This window comes from Gaeumannomyces tritici, assembly GCF_000145635.1.
Source record: "Gaeumannomyces tritici R3-111a-1 unplaced genomic scaffold supercont2.4, whole genome shotgun sequence".
Taxonomy (NCBI): Eukaryota; Fungi; Ascomycota; class Sordariomycetes; order Magnaporthales; family Magnaporthaceae; genus Gaeumannomyces; species Gaeumannomyces tritici.
This window is the reverse complement of record NW_008804548.1, coordinates 2,395,628-2,413,056: the sequence shown is the minus strand read 5'-3', so window position 1 is coordinate 2,413,056 and position 17,429 is coordinate 2,395,628. Positions and strand designations below refer to the sequence as shown.

The 17,429-nt window shown below is 35.5% G+C and overlaps 2 protein-coding genes and 1 non-coding gene across 3 annotated transcripts; 1 reads left to right on the top strand and 2 right to left on the bottom strand.

The window, feature by feature from the left end:
* Nucleotides 1-2,130: 2,130 nt before the first annotated feature.
* GGTG_08241 (hypothetical protein) lies at nt 2,131-2,295 on the bottom strand (the record flags this gene model as incomplete). The annotated part of the gene is made up of 1 exon (XM_009226080.1): nt 2,131-2,295. A coding segment is annotated over one exon (165 nt), but the record flags the coding sequence as incomplete, so codon positions are not given.
* A 6,127-nt stretch (nt 2,296-8,422) lies between these two features.
* GGTG_20160 lies at nt 8,423-8,494 on the top strand. Its single transcript has one exon. It is a non-coding gene; the product is annotated as a tRNA-Gln (tRNA).
* A 7,209-nt stretch (nt 8,495-15,703) lies between these two features.
* On the bottom strand, nt 15,704-17,302 carry GGTG_08240 (pre-mRNA-splicing factor SPP2). The gene has a single exon (XM_009226079.1). The coding sequence runs from the start codon at nt 17,177-17,179 to the stop codon at nt 16,232-16,234; it is 948 nt and encodes a 315-aa protein (XP_009224343.1). The 5' UTR covers nt 17,180-17,302; the 3' UTR covers nt 15,704-16,231.
* Between the last annotated feature and the right edge of the window lie 127 nt (nt 17,303-17,429).

Below are 17,429 nucleotides of genomic sequence, written 5' to 3'. Positions count from 1 at the left end.
AAGTAAGTTATTAGTAAGTTATACCGGTAACTTTGACTGACTTACTTACAAAAGTTATAACTTTAACTTATAACTTTTGACTTAATTCCCAACCCTGCTTTTTATACCTGGACCGCTTGGTTTTGAATGCTACAAAAAGCCTTAATCCCTTTAATTAAAGCCGATAGCACCGATCGTTACTAAGCACCCTTTTGTTGCCCATAATTAGCTTATCCCCAATTGATTATTACTGATTAATCCTTAACCCCGATATTACGTAACTCCCCCCAGCTTGCTTTCTTCCTTTTAAAAAGGCGGGGTTTGCCACCCTCCACGGGCTGTTGGTCGTAACACCCCGTCGTTTTCAGCCCAAAGCTTTTTATCGACCTGGTTAGGTTAGTACGGGTATTTAAACCCGTTTTGCCAAGCTTTTACTTTTTGTATTATGTATGTTTTGCATTCCATTTTTTTGCATTTTTGCTAAACCAATACCTGTATTACGTAAAGCATAAAATAATAAGTACTTGGTTGGAATACTATGGTTTTTCCGTATTAATAACTAGCTATTTAACGGGGTAATTGCTATGCCAAACGTAATTTAATAATGGGCCCGTTGGTTTGCTGGTACGGGAAAAAATCGGGTTTTAATTTTTAAACCAAATGCATTAAATAATTAATATAGTAGCATTTAGCCCAAAAAAGCTATAAATAATTTTGGTAGCTAAAGCTTATGCTATTATAATTTCCGTTTTGCGGGTTATCGCGCAACCGGTCCGTTTAATTTCGTTCGTAAGCTATTAGCTTAAAATGTTTTTAGTAAAATACTTTTTAAAGCATTTTTTTGCTAAATTAATTTATAAATTTTTTATAATCGTTGTTGGCGGGAATAACCTTGTATAAAGTGCCGTTTTTATTTAGTAATTTTATATTTTAAAAGCACTTTTGCATTTAAGCTTTATTTTAAACATATATTTTGTTGGCAAAAAGGTTGTTGGTTAAACGGGGGCGTGCCAAAAAAAATTTATCTTTTAAAGCAAAAGTAATAGCTTTTTTTAACGTATAAGCGTTTTTGCTTTTGCAATTTTAAAGTAATAGCAATTGTTCCTTTTTAAGTTTTTTTATTTTGCGTATTGCTAAAAGCTTTAAACGTTTACGCTCCGTAAGCCTTTTTTTTTAATAATTTCGAAATATCCTTTTGGTATAAGCGCATTCCAGCTAAACCATAATTATGTTTAACTTTTGTACGTACTAACGGAAATTGCCCGTGCTTTCGTTTTTGCTATTATTGAACGGGTTATACGTAAACGCTACCCGTTTTTTAAACTTTGAGGCTGGCGTTGGTTTCGGCAACGCGTTTTCCTTTTTTCGAGGTTAACCAATTCCGGAACCGGGCTATTGCTAAACCCGTTTTTAGCCATTGCTACGTTTATATCGCTATTAAACCTTAGCTTTTCGGTAATTTGGGTAAGCTAATTAAAAATGCTAAATTTAACTTACAACTCCGGGTTTGGTTTAGCTTAAGCGGCGCCATCGCTTGCTTTTAAATTTTATACCAACGAATTCGAAACCCCTTTTTATTTTGCGGCTTTTACTAAATTTTTAAACGATAGTAATTATAAATTTAATCTTTTTTAATATATTGGTTAATTTAAGCTTAATTACTTTCGGCGTTTAAATTTATAAAGTTATTGCGTTAAAATATAAAAGGTATTTTTCGTTTGGTTATTGCCAAACGCTTTCGAAAGTAATACCCCGTAGCGTTTTTATCGAATTTGTATATAACGCAGTTATTGTAATTGCACGTGGTTTAAAAAAAGTAAAACCGAAACATTTATTATTTTCTGGCTCGAACGTTTCCTTTTTAATAGCTATTGCTTATTAAGGTTTATCCAACCAATTAATTTATTTTTTTTACTTTTGCTATTTAAAGCAATCCTTTTTAATGTATTTTGATTTGCCGCATTTGCCGCATTTTCCATTTTTAAAATTTTAAAATTTGCGTTTTCCATTGCTTTAATGCGTAGCCTTTGCATTAAAATCCATAAAGTTTAAATGAAACCCGTAAATCATAATTTTGTTGCAATTAAATCGTTGCTGCGGTTTATTGTTTTATATTACAAGCTTGGTTTTTTGGCTTTTTTTTTCCAAACGTTATTCGTATAAGTAATTGCTAGTTTGAATTGCTATAATAACGTATTTAATAAAATAATTAAATTTATTAACTTTGGAAATTTCGGTTTTTACGTTATTTCGGAATTCGTTGTAAAAATAAGCGATTTTGGTTTGGTTGGTCCAATTAAATTTGTTAATAAAGCGTTAAAATTTGGAAACGTACCCCAAAACCGCGCTTTTTTATTTAAATTAAAATAGGTTTCGCTTTATTATTCGTTATTTATTAATTTAACCAAAAACGCTAATTACTTTTTTTTAAAAAAAGCCAAAATTAGCGAAAATAATTTTGGTTTTTGTTTTGCTTTAATTGTAATTTTTAAAAAAGGTTGCTTATACGGGCTTAAATTACCTTTTTAACTTTACCGTTAAAACGAATGGTTGCATAAACTACCTTTTATTTTTTAGTAACAAATTAAATTTGGTAAAAAGCAAAATACCCCCGGCATTTAATAAAAAATGCTTTAAAAATGCTTTTTTTGCTTTTGTACCGGTTAAAAGTAAGGAATTTATAAGCTTTAACCGCCGTATACAAAATGCTAACCCGGTTTTTTTATACGGTAATTTCCGTAACGAAAGTTTCGAAAGCAAATTTAGTATGCGCTGCATTATTTATGTCGTACTTTTTGCTTCCGTACCGAAATACGTTTTTTTCCGCGGTAACTGCGGCAAACGTTGTAACAGGTCCGGTTGTAATTGCTATTGTTATTGCTTGGTATTAATCGGGTGCTAAATAAAATTAGTTAAAATATTACAATTAAACCTTTGCTTTTAAAGTAAAGCATTAAAAAGTACTAAATAGTAACACGTAATTTAATAATTAAAAGGATTTACAAAATAACTTAAATGCGGTTTAAATGCTTGCTTTAAGGGTTACTTAAAAGCTAATTTAAATTAATTAATGCCAAAACTTTAGTTAAAAACTATTTAAAACGGTAAAAAATCCTTTCATTTTTATACCTTGTTTTTAAAGTAAGCATTTGTTTTGCTTGGAAGTTAATATTTGCAATCCTTTAAATATTGTAAGTATCGGTAATATTGTTAATACCTTTAGTATTAAGCGTATTACCTTCTTGTTACGTAATGGTGCGGGGTAGCCCCTTGTCCTGGGCTGTTAGCCCTCGCCCGCTTATCTTCTTGTCGGTCGTATTCGTTGGTTGTAACATTAGTACCATAATATTTTTTAATTACAATTGCAAATCCGCTATAACCGTTAATTTACGTTGTTTTTAATAAGCTATTTGGTTGGGCGGGAAGGATTTTATTAATGCCGGAAAAGTTGCTCGTTCCGTACGTTTTTCGTTATAATCCGCCATTCCGCAAAAAAAGATTTCGTAAAAATGTAATAAATTAAACCACCAAATAGTGCCCGGTAAGTGCCAAAATGTTATTATTTTACGAAATAAGGAAAAAAAATGAGAAAATTGGGTCCTTATTTTTAAAGGATTTGGGGTAATTTTTATATACATAAGTTTTAACCCAAAAAGGCACCCTTTGGGTTACGTAATCCGTGCCCAGCACGGATCCATAACATAAACGGGGTTTGCCCCCGTTGTAAACGGTTTAACGTTAAAATTTTTATTTTTAAATACGAAACCGTTATTGCATGCAGTTTAAATTGCAGCGGGAAATATAATTTTAATAAATACCGTAGCGTATTTTTAAAATGCCGGGCGTTTTACATATAAATAAAATTAATTTTTGCTTTAATATTTTGCGTTTTAAATTTTTATGGAATTGCATTGTTATTATTAACGGCGATTTATTATATATTTTTAATTATTAAGTTATAAATTTGAGTTTAATGCGTTATTTTGCTTTCGATCATTTTAGCAATTTATATGGTATTTTTTTTTTTTTTTTTTTAAGCCTCGTAATGCAATGGCTCTGCACCAAGCTGGTCCCGCCAAAACCACGGGTTCGAATCCCGTCGAAACCACAAAAGACTTTTTATTCCTTAACCGCCCGCCTTGCTAAGCCGAAAAAAAAAAGGGGCCGCCCCGCTAACGGGCTTTGCCCAAATTAATTTTTACCCACGCACAATTAATTAACAATTCCAATAATTAATTCGATTTTAACCTTTCCAACCCTAACCTTTCCTAGCCTTTTTCGCACCATTTCGAAAGTTTAAAATGCAAAAGGTTAAATTAAAAAAAAGGTAACGGAAAAGCTTTTGGAAAGGCCCAACTTTACCCCAACGAACGCACGCACAAACCGACGAATTCGATTACCATCCCTTTTTTTTTTAAATATTAGCTACAAGCTTTAACCTTTTTGCAGCTTTTAGCCCCAATCCCAACCTTACCGCCTTAAATAACCCAAAACGCAAAAAGCCAAACCAATAAAACGGTAACGGGAAGGAAAAGGGCTAGGTGCTAAAAAAACCAGGTTAAATGCGTGGAAAAGCCTTTTAAACGCTTTAAATAAATTTAAACAAAAAAACCGGCAAAAAACCCTTTTAACCAAAATGGATCCAATTTGTAACCCCCCGGCAAAAAGGCCAATTTAACAAATTAAATAATAAATTAACTAATTAACCATAAGCAAGCAGAACGCGGCTTTATCGGCTTTTTGCAAAAGGGGTTGCACGCGGGAAAACGGTTAATTCCCGGGTAAAGCTTTTACGAACAATTAAGCGTGGAAAAAAGTAAGCGTTAATTAAAACGGTTTAATATCGCTACGAAAGCGCACCGCCAAAAAAGCGAAAACGCAAGCATAAGGTTTTTCCTTTTTAGGCCCAACCCAAAGGTTTTCCCCCATTTGCATGTATTTAGCCGCAGCATTAAAGTTTTTTTTATAAACATAATAGCGTATAAATACACATATGGTATTTTTTATATATTTAATTACGGTTATATAAAAAGCTACCATTACGTTACCGTTTAAAATTTTGCAAATTGCTTTTACATTATTGCTAAGCTTTTTTATTAACGTAATTATAATTTTAACGAATATGCGGTTTGTAATTTTAAAAGGCGCGTTTTTAATTAAAATTGTAATTTCGCGCTTAATGCGCGCGGGAATGTATTTTGGAAAAAGGGGAGGCTGGTATTAAAATACGCGTAAAAGCGGATTGTAAGCGGGTAACCGCCGGTTTAACCGTTTTACAACAAATTAACGGTTAAAATTAAAGCGTAATTAACGGTTTGCTTGCAAACGTTGCGTATTTTAACAATAGTTTTATTTTTTATAATGCAAAGCTAATTAAGCATACAATTGCAATAATTGCGGGTTTGCGTTTTTAACGCGTTTATTACGGTTTTAATCCATTTATTTTTACAATTTTAAATATTAATTTAATATTGCGAAAAGGTATAAAAAGCTTTAAATATTTAATTAATTAATTTTTTAAATTTACAATGCTGGCGCATTAAAAAAGGGTTGGGGGCATTGGTTATAGTAACGTTGTTGCTAGAGTTAAGGCGGCCGGTAACCGCTCCGTCGCTTTCGGGGCTGCCAGCGGCGCTAGCAGCGGCGCCGGAAGCGCGCTCGCGCGCTAACATACGTTCGGTTGCAAGCCGGGGGCGAAAAGTTTAAATTTAATGTTAAATTTGTTGTAGCTAATAGCGTTTTCCCGTTGCGAAGTTAAGGAAGCAAAAGCGCTTTTAGTTTTAATTTAACGTATTAAACGAATTTTGGAATACTTTTATTAGCCGTAATGTTTATTTTTTTATTAATTAATTACCTTTTTTTTTGCAAATTCCATCGTTGTAATAATTAATTAAAGTTTTTTTTATATTTGCAGTTGGTTTTTATTTCGGTTGTTGCTGGTTTGTAAAATTCCCGTTGCGTATTGCGTATTTCAATTGGTTTAAGCTTATTACCTTTTCCATCAGCGCCGCAACGGCGCGTTAAGGTATTATTAAGCCTGTTTAGCCTTTAAGCAAATTAGCGTTTCCGGTTTTCGTAATAAGTTTAATTTTTTAATTAGTTGTTGTCGTTATCGCGCGCGGGTAAAAACGGGTTTTTTCATTAATTAATTATAATTAAAGCGCAACTTGCGGCTTTACCAGCCTTTTGCAAAAAGGGCTGCATTTAAAAAAACGGTTAATTCCCGAATGGAGCTTTTACAAGCAATTAAGTGGAGGAGAAAAGTAAGCGCGGCTACCGGTTTAACACCGTTACGGAAGCGCAACACTGTAAAAGCCGTACGCAAGCACAAGGTTTTCCCTTTTAAACTTAACCCAAGGGTTTTTCCTTACGCATGTACTAAGTAAAAGCTTTAAAGTTTCTTTTATAAATAAAGCAGCGTATAAATATATATATACGTATATAAATTATTTAATTTTGGAAAACCTGTATACAGTCGTAAAAAAAAAACATAAAAAAGCAATGCTTTTATAGTAAAAAAGTTTTAAATCCTTGCTTTATTTATCCCGAATTACTGTAATTATACCGTAATTTTTTTAATTGCCGTTGCAAGTCCGGTATAATTATAAACTTGCATTATTTTTAATAAATTGCTTAATTTAGCAAGAGGGATTTTATTAATACATTAAAATACTTACGAAAACGACGCGGAGTAGAAGATACCTCGAAGGGAAGGAGTTTTTACCCGGCTTTACACCAAACAGCTGTCGGCTGGAAGCACGGTTTTTACCTTTAAATAGCTACCCCGATCCGTAATGCTCCCCATGGGCTATACAGCTCGAAAGGGGTAAATAAATTTATATAATACATTAAAAATTGTTTGTTTTGTAAGTTTTCCGCTATAATTCGTTATTTTGCAAAAAAAAAATCGTAAAAATGTAGTAAGTTAATTTACCAAGTAATGCTTAACGGGTACTAAAGTAATAGTATTTTACGAAATAAGGAAAAAAGGAAAAAGTTAAGTTTTTATCTTTAACGGATTTAGGGTAATTCTTATATATATAAATCCTAACTTAAAGGGGTACCCTTTGGGTTACGTAATCCGTGCTTAGCACAGTGTTACAGTTAGGCCTTTGCTCTTAAGGTAAGGCACCAAAGGAATATCGAACAATAGCACGTAATTTAACAAATTAAAGGGATTTACAAGGTAACCTGGGTGCGGTTTAAATGCTTGCTCCAAAGGTTGCTTAAAAGCTAACTAAAATTTAACTAATGCCAAAGCCTTAGTTAAAAATTACTTAGGACAGTAAAAAACCTCCTTTTTATATACCTTGGCTTTTACAGGCCTTTTGGTCCTGGATTTGTAGTAACCTTACAAATCCCTTTGGATTTGTTGCTTTGTAACAAATCCTAAAATCCCTTTGGATTTGTTGCTTTGCCACAAATCCCAAAATCCTTCCCATGTTACGTAACTTTAACAATGGGGTAACCCTTTTATCGAACCTAACAAACCTTTCCCCCTGGCTTTTTGTCCGGTTTGTTGGTTGGCCGTAACATTAAGTCCTTCCTTTAACGGCCAAGCCCTTTTGGCTACGTATTACTGCTTGCCCCGTCCTTCCTGTTAATCGTAAGTACTTTTTTTCCTTACTGTTCCACCATCCCCTTTCTTTTTAACAAAATGTTTGGTTGGGTGCGCAAACTTCGTTTGGCTCCAAAAACCTTGCGTTAGCAGGAGCTTTTGGCTGCTATTCTTTTTTTTTTACTAGCATGCCTTTTTGTTTTTACTGTAAGTTCCAAAAGCGTAAAATTTGCGAAGTTTCCTTTTTGAACTTTTCCCGCTGCACCGAGTGCTTGCGGGTTAACCGTTCGGGTTGCGACGTTTTTGGCCCTTTTTTTAGTAAGCTGCGGCGCTTGGTTTTCCAATACAATAAGTTAGAAGCCGAGCTAATCGCTGCTAAAAAAAAGGTTTTGCGCTTGCGCAAACAAAAACGCATGTGGTTGGAAAAAGTAATGCGTGCTGTTTGCCGAAAGGTTAACAATGTCGAGGAGCTAAAGCGGGTAAAGCGGGAGGAAAAAGCACAAGCTATTGCCGGGGCGGTAGCCAGCCCTTTTCCTTTGCTTTAACCCGATTTCCTTCCTTTATTTTTTAATTGGGCAACGTTAGGGGTTAATCCTAACCTTAACCCGTTGGCCCTTTTTTAACCGGGTAAATTGTAACTTTTTTAATAGCTTTTTTTGGTTGTATAGCGCAATGGTAACGCATTTGCTTTTGTAACGGGAAATTCTGGGTTTAACTTTCGGTGCGACCTGGTTAAATCGATATAATCGGCTTATTTAGCCAATCGTATCGGTTCGGTTTTCTTTTTTTTTTTGCTAACCCCGAAAGTCCAAGGTTTGGTATCGATCCTAAATTGCTTGCGTTTTTTTAATCCGGTAAATTGTAATTTCCTTAACAATTTCTATAGGTTGTATAGCGCAATGGTAGCGCATTTGTTTTTGTAACGGAAAATCCTGGGTTTAATTCCCGGTGCAACCATTAATTGTTGCATGGAACGTTTCCGTTGGAAACGTTCCATGCAGCAATTATACTTTTTTTTTTTTTGCTTAAACTTACCAGCTTATCCTTTGGATATGCTATGGGATTTTCCTTTTTTTGCTTACCAAATTCCTTCGAATTTGGGGCGTTTTACAGGTTTTAAGGTTATTGCTAACTTTTTTTTAAATAATATTTTTGCAAAGCCTTTTGGCAATTCCCAAAGTTTGTTGTGTTTTTTTATATATTATGCTTATCCCCCCATCCTTTTTATTTAATAAAGTATTGCTTTTTGCGGTAATGCATCTTTTCGTTAAAAATGGCTTTAATTTCCCATTTTTAATTGGGGTTAACTTTTATTAATTTGGTGCTTTTAAAGCCCGGCGGCGCTGGTTCCAGCAAAAAAACGTAAAAAATTGGGTGGATTTGCATGGTTGGTAATAGCTAAAATTTATAATTAATTGGAAAAATAATACGAATAACCCGAAAAGGTCCCCATTTTTTCTTATCCAGCTTGTTGTTTGGCCTTTTTGTTTTAATATTAGCGCGTAAAAGGTAAGCGTTATTCCTTTCTTTAAAGGTTAATTTTTCGATCTTTTTTTTGTTGGCTTGTTTTGCCATTTGGTAGCGCAAATTTTCCAATTTGTCCTAAAGGTTTTGGTGCAATTTGGTAAGCTTCGTTACTTGGATTTCCGTTGCTAAGGCTTTAAATTTGGCCTTGGGCTCGTTATATGCCGTAAGGGTATATTTATAATTAGCGTAAAACGGCGTTTTTTTTGTGCTTTTATGCATAAAGCTATTGTAAGCGAATTAAGCAATTAATAATAATTAAACCTAATTATTTTGCTTATAAGTAATATAATAGCGCAAATATTGCTTTATCGTTTTATTAATTCGTTTTGTTTGTCCGTTTGTTTGGGGGTGGTACGTTGTTAATAAAGCGTGTTTTATTTTAAAAAGCGCCGTAAGCGTTTTCCAAAATTTGCTTGTAAATAGCTTGTTTCGGTTTGTAATTAGTTTTTGCGGCATTTCGTAATTCGTTATTACGTGCCGAAAAAAAACGTAAACTAAAGTTAGCGCATTGTTGCTTTTTTTATAAAATAAGTATAAAGCATATTTCGTAAGCTTATTTATTATTACCAATATGCTATTATATTGTATTCCCGTTAAAAGCTTTTTAAATTTAAAAAATTTAACGATAAAATCCATAATAATATTTTGCTACGCCCTTTTTAACGCTGGCAATAGTTAAAGCAATTCGTAAAAAAAATGCTTGTTGGGTTTGTTTTTAGCGCATATTTGGCAATTTTTTATTGCTTTTAACATTATTGCCCGAATTTCGGTAAACCCGTAATGCTATCGAAGCTTTTTCCATATTTTGGTAACTTTTGGGTGGCCATGGGCTAATAACCTATAAATTTCCAAAATCTTTTTTAAAATTTAATTTTGTTTTTTGGTTGTTAAAGTTATTGCTTGCTAAATTAAAACCAACGCTTTTTTTGGTTTATAAGCCAAAAGCGTTTTGGTTTTTTTTAAAATAACAATTTCGTAATCGCTTTTTTTGCTTAACGCGTTTGCCTTTCCGTTTTCCAATCCTTTTCGGTACAGGATTTGGAAATCGTAATTTTGGAAATATTAATTCCAACGGATTTAACGCTTATTAAGGTTTTGGCTTGTAATAAAATGTGCCAGGTTTTTGTAATCGGTATATACCGTTATTTAATAATTTGTTCCATACAAATATACCTTCCATTTTTCCAAAGCTTTAATAATAACGAAAAGCTTTTTATTATGGATTTGGTAATTTAATTTAAATTTTTTAAGTTTTTGTAAAAAAAAAGCGCAAAGGTGTAGCTTTTTTTCCCCATTTCGTTGCTTTAATTATTTTCCGATCGCGTAATTTAACGCGTTGGTTTTAATTTCGAATGGTTTGTTAGGGTTTGGAATAACCAATATTGGTTTCCGTAAAATAACGCTTTTAAATTGCTTAAAAGCCGCTTATTTTCGTATTTCCCAATAAAATTGGGTATTATTTTTGGTAAATTTTATAAATAGCGTAGCGCTGCCATTAAACCTTTGCATAAACCGTCGATAAAAGTTAAAAAATTTTAAAAACGCCCGTACCTTTTGTACATTGGTAAGCGCTAGCCAATTAGCTATTTCTTGTACTTTGGCTGGGTTTATTTTAACTTTTCCTAGCGTAATAACGAACCCGAAAAAAACCATTTTTTGGGTATACCATACGCATTTATCCGGGTTAATTAAAAGCTTTGCTTTTTGCAACTTTTACAATATTTGGTATATATATTGCTTGTGCTTTTCCAGCGTTTTTAAATATATTAAAATGTTGTTTAAATACGTTAAAACGAAAATGTCGAAATGCTTTCGAAGCACGTAATTAATTATCCGCTAAAAAGTAGCTAGCGCGTTAGTAAATCCAAAGGTTATAACTAACGATTCGTATACGCTAAACCGTATCCGGAAAATTGTTATCCATTTTTATCCATTTTTAATTTAAAGCAATTTATATGCTTTTCGAAGGTTTAAAACCGTAAAATACCTGGCTTTACCGAGCTTGTTGCGTAATTTGTCGATAAAAAGCAAAGGATATCGATTTTTTATCGTAATTTCGTTTAGTAATTGGTAATTAATGCATATTCGTTTTTTTCCGTTTTTTTTAAGCACAAACAAAATTCCGTATTCCATTAAAAATGTTAAAGGTTTAATTACCCTTTTTTTCAAATCCTTTTGTAATTGTTTTTTTAACCTTTTTGTTGTTTAAGGTTAAATTAGTACAGCTTTTGGTATTTAAATTGCGCATTTGGTTTAAATTTAATTTTGTAATTAAACGGCCCGTATTTTGGAAATACCGTTTTTAGGTTTTTTTAAAACAACCTTTAATACTTATGGTATTTCGGAAATATATTGGCTAATTGCTATAGCTTTTGTTTAAATCCATTGTAAAACGTTATTATGGTTTTTTGTAATAAAGTTCGAAAATTGCTGCTTTGCTTTGTTTCCGTCGAAATACCTTTTTTCGGTTTTATTTTTACATTATTTGCGGCCCGTAATTATTGGGCTTTTTTAATTGCTAGTAAAAATATTTATTAAAGGTTGTTTTTTTTTTAATTAATTTTTAAATTGTACTTTCGTAACCACGAAATCCCGAAAACTACATTTTCGTTCCGTATTTTTAACGCGTTTAGCGTTATTTAAAAGGTTTTATTTTGGTAACAAAAGCTAAAATAATTGGTTTTAATATTAATCCATCCGTTGTTATATTTAATTGGTTTTTTTTTATTATCGTAAAAAAGTATAGCTTATCTTTTTTGCGTACAGGAATACCGTATCGTAATATTACTTATAACAATACGTAATTGTTTTGGGCACCGCAATCGATTAAGGTTTTTAAGCAATAAAGGCTTTATTGCACCCATATATAAAAATGTTGCTCGTTTGGGCTAATTATTATTGTTAAAGTTTTTATTGCAAATGGTTGTTTTTTTATGGCTTTGGTACAAATGGATTTTTTAATTTTTTGCTTCGAAATGCTTTATCCAAAGTTTGGATAAGTTTGTTTCCTATTTTTTGCGTACCCCCGCGTACTTTGGGTCGTTAAAGTTGCTAAAAGGTTTATATAAGCCTTTTACGTTTTTGTTATACCGCATTGGTATGTATAAAAGCTTGTATTTTGTTTGCCATGCTTTGGCTTTTTGCATAATGTGGATTTGGCATTCCAACTTTTTGCACTTTTGCTATTCCAGGATTTTAGCAATGCAAAGTATAAGCTATTAAAGGTTAAATTAAAATATTGCCGATTTTTCGTACTTTTTAGTAATAAACCATTTGGGTAATTGCCATGCTAATTTAAGCTTAATAATTAGCTCGTTGGTTTATCGGCAAAAAAAAAAGTTGCTTCGAAGCTTTTAAACTAAATGTACCGCGCAATTCGTAGCAAAGCATTTTTTTTAAAACAACCACAAATGCTTTTGGTAATTAAGCATAAAGCTATTATGGTTTTTTTCCTTAATGCTATTTCGCAGCTTTTTAATTTATTTTTAGCTATACGTTTGCAACCGGGTATACTTTTGGTACGTAATTAAATGGTTGCTACCAAACCAATTAATAAAGCGCCTAAAATCGTTTTTGGCTGGTATAACTTCGTAAAAAATGCCGTTTTTGTTTAACAAATTAACGTTCCAAAAGTACCGTTAAATTTCGGCTTTGCTTTAAGCTTTTTCGCTTTTTTAAAATTGCTTAATTACGGTTTTCGGGCGTACCGGGTACAAACTTTTTTTTTGCTTTCGCATAATAAACCCGCCTTAACGGAACGTTTTATAATTGGTTTAATTTAGCATTATTGCGCATGCGTACGTTAAACCGTTGGTTTCGGCCACAACAAATTGGTTATAGCCCGATTCGTACTCCTTTTTTAGCTATTGCTCGGCTTGCGTTTAAAAATCCTGCAAATTAACGCTTTAATTGCGTTTTAATTTGTACTTTCGTTAATACCGTTTTTGGTACGCCGCCCGTATGTATTTTTGCAACATGCGGGCGTTTTTAACGTACCAGCAAAAATTGCTTAAGCTTTTTTCGTTGCTTTTTTTTTCGAATTCGCTATTTTCGAACGTTATTTATCCGTAAAAGCTTTTATTTGCTATTTAAGCCTTAATTGGTTTGGGGATGGCGAAATTCGGGGTTTGGAAAATTTTTACAACATTTTTTATGGTTGGTTTATTTCCTTTTTTGCTGCTTTTTGGTTCGAAATTGGGAATTAAACTGGTTTTAACCCAAAGCTTTAAGCTATATTTTTGTTAAGCTATTTCGTTTTTAAAGTTTTGCCCTTTAACAAAAGCATTTAACACTTTTTCTTATTCGGCAGCGCGCAAAAGCTGCTTCCAAAATGTTTCGTTTCGTAATTTAAAGTTTTCCTAAAGGTTTTTATCGATCCAAGCTTAATCGCTTTTACTATCGGAATCGGCTGGGTTATTGCTGCAAGCTGCTACAAGGTTTTTTCGTTTGGTTATAACCAATCGCTTGCAAAAAAAACCATTTTGTTGCATTTTTGTCGGAATGGTAAGCAACGCAATGGTTATTAATGCATGCAATTTAAAAAAACGCCGGGCTAAAATAGCCATTGTCCTTTAAACTTATCGTTCTTTTCTTGGTCGCCGCTGCTATTTTAAATTTATCGCCCCATAATATTTTTTTTTGCTCTTTTTTTTAAAAGCAATCTTTTTTAATATGCCCAAATTATTTACATTAAAAGCATTTGCCGTCCTTAAAATTTTGGAACTTGCGTTTCCTTTGCTTTTAATGCGTAGCGCTAGCGTTAAAATCCATAGGGCCAAAGTAATAATTATAAGCTATGGATTTGTTGCGGTCGAACCGTTGTTGCGATTGGTTGCTTTGTATTACAAACTTGGTTTTTTGGCCCTTTTTTTCCAAACGGCGCTTATATAACTTATTGCTAATTTTAACCACAATAATAACGTATTTAGCGAAAAATTTAAGTCGATTAACCTTTAAAACCTCGTTTTTTACGTTATTTCGAAGCTTATTATATAAATGGGCTATTTTGGTTTGGTTGGTTTAGTTAAGCTTATTAACAAAGCGTTAAAAATTGGAAACGTACTTTAACGTTGCGCTTTTTTATCGAAATTGGAATATTTTTTTTTCGGCAATTTGCTATTTGTTAATTTAGCTAAATACGCTGGTAATTTTTTTTTTAAACCGGGCGAAGCTAAAAAAAGTAATTTTGGTTTTTTTTTGCTTTCGTTATGGCTTTTAAAAAAATTTGCCTATACGGGTTCGAACCATTTTTTTATTTTGTTTTTAAAGCAAATGGTTATATAAGCAACCTTTTATTTTTTAATTGTAAATTAAATTTAATAAAAAACGAAGTACTTTCGACATTCGGTTAAAAAAGCTTTAAAAGTGCTTTTTTTACCGTTATACCGGTTGGGGGTAAAAAATTTGTAAATTCGAACCGCCGTTTGCGGAACGCTAGCTTATTGCTTAAATTGGGTAAGGTTTGCGGTTATGGCTATAAACGCGGCCCTGGCTTCCGTTACTTTTGTTATATCGTAAGTTTTGTTTGCGTAGCTAAAGTGCTTGTCGTTCCCTTTTGTAAAGGATTCGCCGCTTTTGGTTGCCATTGCTACTGTTCGGTACCGGTCCGGGTGCTAAATAGGATTAATTAAAATGTTACAATTAAGCTTTTGCTCCTAAAGTAAAGCACCAAAAAAATATCGAATAGTAGCACGTAATTTAACAAATTAAAAAAATTTACAAAATAACCTGGGTACGGTTTAAATGCTTGCTCCAAAAGTTGCTTAAAAGCTAACTAAAATTTAATTAATGCCAAAGCCTTAATTAAAAACTACCTAAAATAATAAAAAGCCTCCTTTTTATATACTTTGGCTTTTACAAGCCTTTTGGTCCTGGATTTGTAATAACCTTACAAATCCCTTTGGATTTGTTGCTTTGTAACAAATCCTAAAATCCCCTTGGATTTGTTGCTTTGCCACAGATCCCAAGATCCTTCCCATGTTACGTGACTTTGACAGTGGGGTGACCCCTTTGTCGGACCTGACAGACCTCCCCCCTGGCCTCCTGTCCGGTTTGTTGGTTGGCCGTAACACACGGATCCATAACATAATTAAAATTTTATTTTTAAAGTAAAGCATTAAAAAAGGATTGAATAATAGCACGTAATTTAACAAATTAAAAGGATTTACAAGGATTTTAGGCACTGTTTAAATACTTGCTCCAAAGGTTATTTAAAAGCCAATTTAAATTATTTAATATTAATGCATTTATTAAAACTACTTTAAACAGTAAGAAACCTTCCTTTTTATACCTAAGTTTGGTAGTGCAGCAGTGCTCCTGCTAAGGGCTTGTAATTTGTAATTTGTGGAAAAATTACAGGTTAACACTGTAATTTGTAAATTGTAAAGGGATTACAGATTACTTTGGCTTGAGCAAGGCTACCACATGACCCTTCCTCGCTTGGCTGGACCTGTGCCCCTCTTCTACCTTGGGCTGTGGTTGTTGGTCGTAACACACGGCTTACAGCTATATGTAGCTGAGGCCTTATGAGCCGGAGCCAAAAGCCCGGCCTGTAACATTCTGAAGCACAAAGGCGCCTTTGGAGCAACTCCTAAGCCCCAGACCCGTGCCCCCAGCACGGAACTGTAACACCGGACCCGACTGGGGAAAGTGTGTATGTTATATTATAGGGCTTAGGCTGTACCTGTTGCCTTGGCTTTGCCTTGTGATCCGTTTATAGCTCCCAGCAGGCCTCGAGGATCCTGTCAGCTAGATCAATTCCTTTGGTAGTTGATTCACTTCACTCTTCAGGCCTCTACACGGCCAACTGCTGCTCCAGCAGCTTCAAGGACTCGGACCACTACAAGCGCATGACAGACGAGACCGCCACCCTCCAGAGACAGATCAGCACGCTGTTCGAAAATATATATACCATCCAGCAAGAGACCTTTTGATGCCCCCGACCATGACCCGACCGGCCGCCCTGCGCCTTCAGCAGGGACAGAAGGGAGTCGCCTCCGATGGCGCCCCTACAAGCGACTCCCTTGCACGAGCCTTCCACATATGTAACTTCTTCCGTTTGTTGGTTGGTGTTCTTGTCCCGCACCGTTATCGGCCGGCCGCCCTACCGGCCAAGAGACTTGCAACACCCACTGAGGCCTCCCAATTTCGCTCTGGCAATCCTAACCATTATCGTTTGTCCCGATGAGCATCGTCTCGCTTCCTCCTCCGTTGCCTGTTATATTCGTCTAGTCTGGGACGCGACTTCCCATTTGCCTTCTGGTTCCATGAGCCCAAGTCTTCTCGGCCGTTCAAGGCTTTGGCGCCGAGACCAACCTGGTTGGGGCGTCTTTGGGGTTCCTTCGACTTGGGTCCACGCAGTTTCCCATCCCAGCCCATGCCGCGCAGGAGAGCGCCACCAAACTCCTCGATCGGCATATCCTCATATTCCTTCAAAGTAGACACATCGGGAGCCTCACGGAATTGTCGTCGAAACGCATCCCCTTCCGTTGTGTGTTCAGAGGGAATGTTCACAGTCACATGTCCACCCTTGATCGGCCGATCCTCGCCGCCTAGCAGAGCGCTCAGAGCCTCGTCATCCGCTGTTATGGGCACCTGGCCACTCGCTGGTGGCTGGCTCCCATTGCTGGCATCAAGGCCCGACCCGCCAGAACCCTCTGAATCCGCATCTGCACAACTCTGATCTTTCTGGGGTACACTAGCATGGTCGTTTTTCAGAGTGAGCCCCCATTTTAAAGAGGGCTTCCCCCGCGACTCGCCGCTTGAGACATCGCTCGTACCCGTGACGGTCCCTGCTTGCCCGCTAGCTGTATGCTCTGACAGTGATATCCTTTCGGAATTCCGGCCATTTGTCGTTCGTTTGGGTGTGATGCTCAGTGGTGTGCCTGCACAATGGCCCCCATTATTGTGAAAGACACGACCTGGCGTCGCGGAAATGGTTGCGATGGGCTTATGCCTGGTCGACGTCGACGCGTCGTCCTCTTCGGAGTCCGACTCGGCGTGGAGTAGCTGCGGTCGGGGCCGCTTGCCAAGGGAGGTTGTAGAGTTGGGTTTTGATGAAGAAGACGCGCCAAATTTTATGGCGATCCGGGGAGGCGCTGGGTTTTCGCTGGACATGGCGGTGGTTTGGAGGCGTTGAGTGGCAGCGGAGAGCGACGGCGGAGAGTGTCCGTCTGGCGCTCTAGCATTGGGGGCGATACCACGAGTTGGTTGCTTCCATTCATTATGCAAGGACGTTGCCTGCTCCCAAACCGGGTGGGCGACATTTCGCGAATGACCCACTTATCTTTATGCGAATGCGTAATCGTCTCCTCAACCAACAGGTTCCGTCGCGCTAGGGCCAAATGTGGGTACTGTAGCGGCCCTT

What these genes read in the sequence shown, in the direction of transcription:
- GGTG_08240 (XM_009226079.1), bottom strand. Translation starts at nt 17,179, where the DNA reads ATGTCCAGCGAAAACCCAGCGCCTCCCCGGATCGCCATAAAATTTGGC.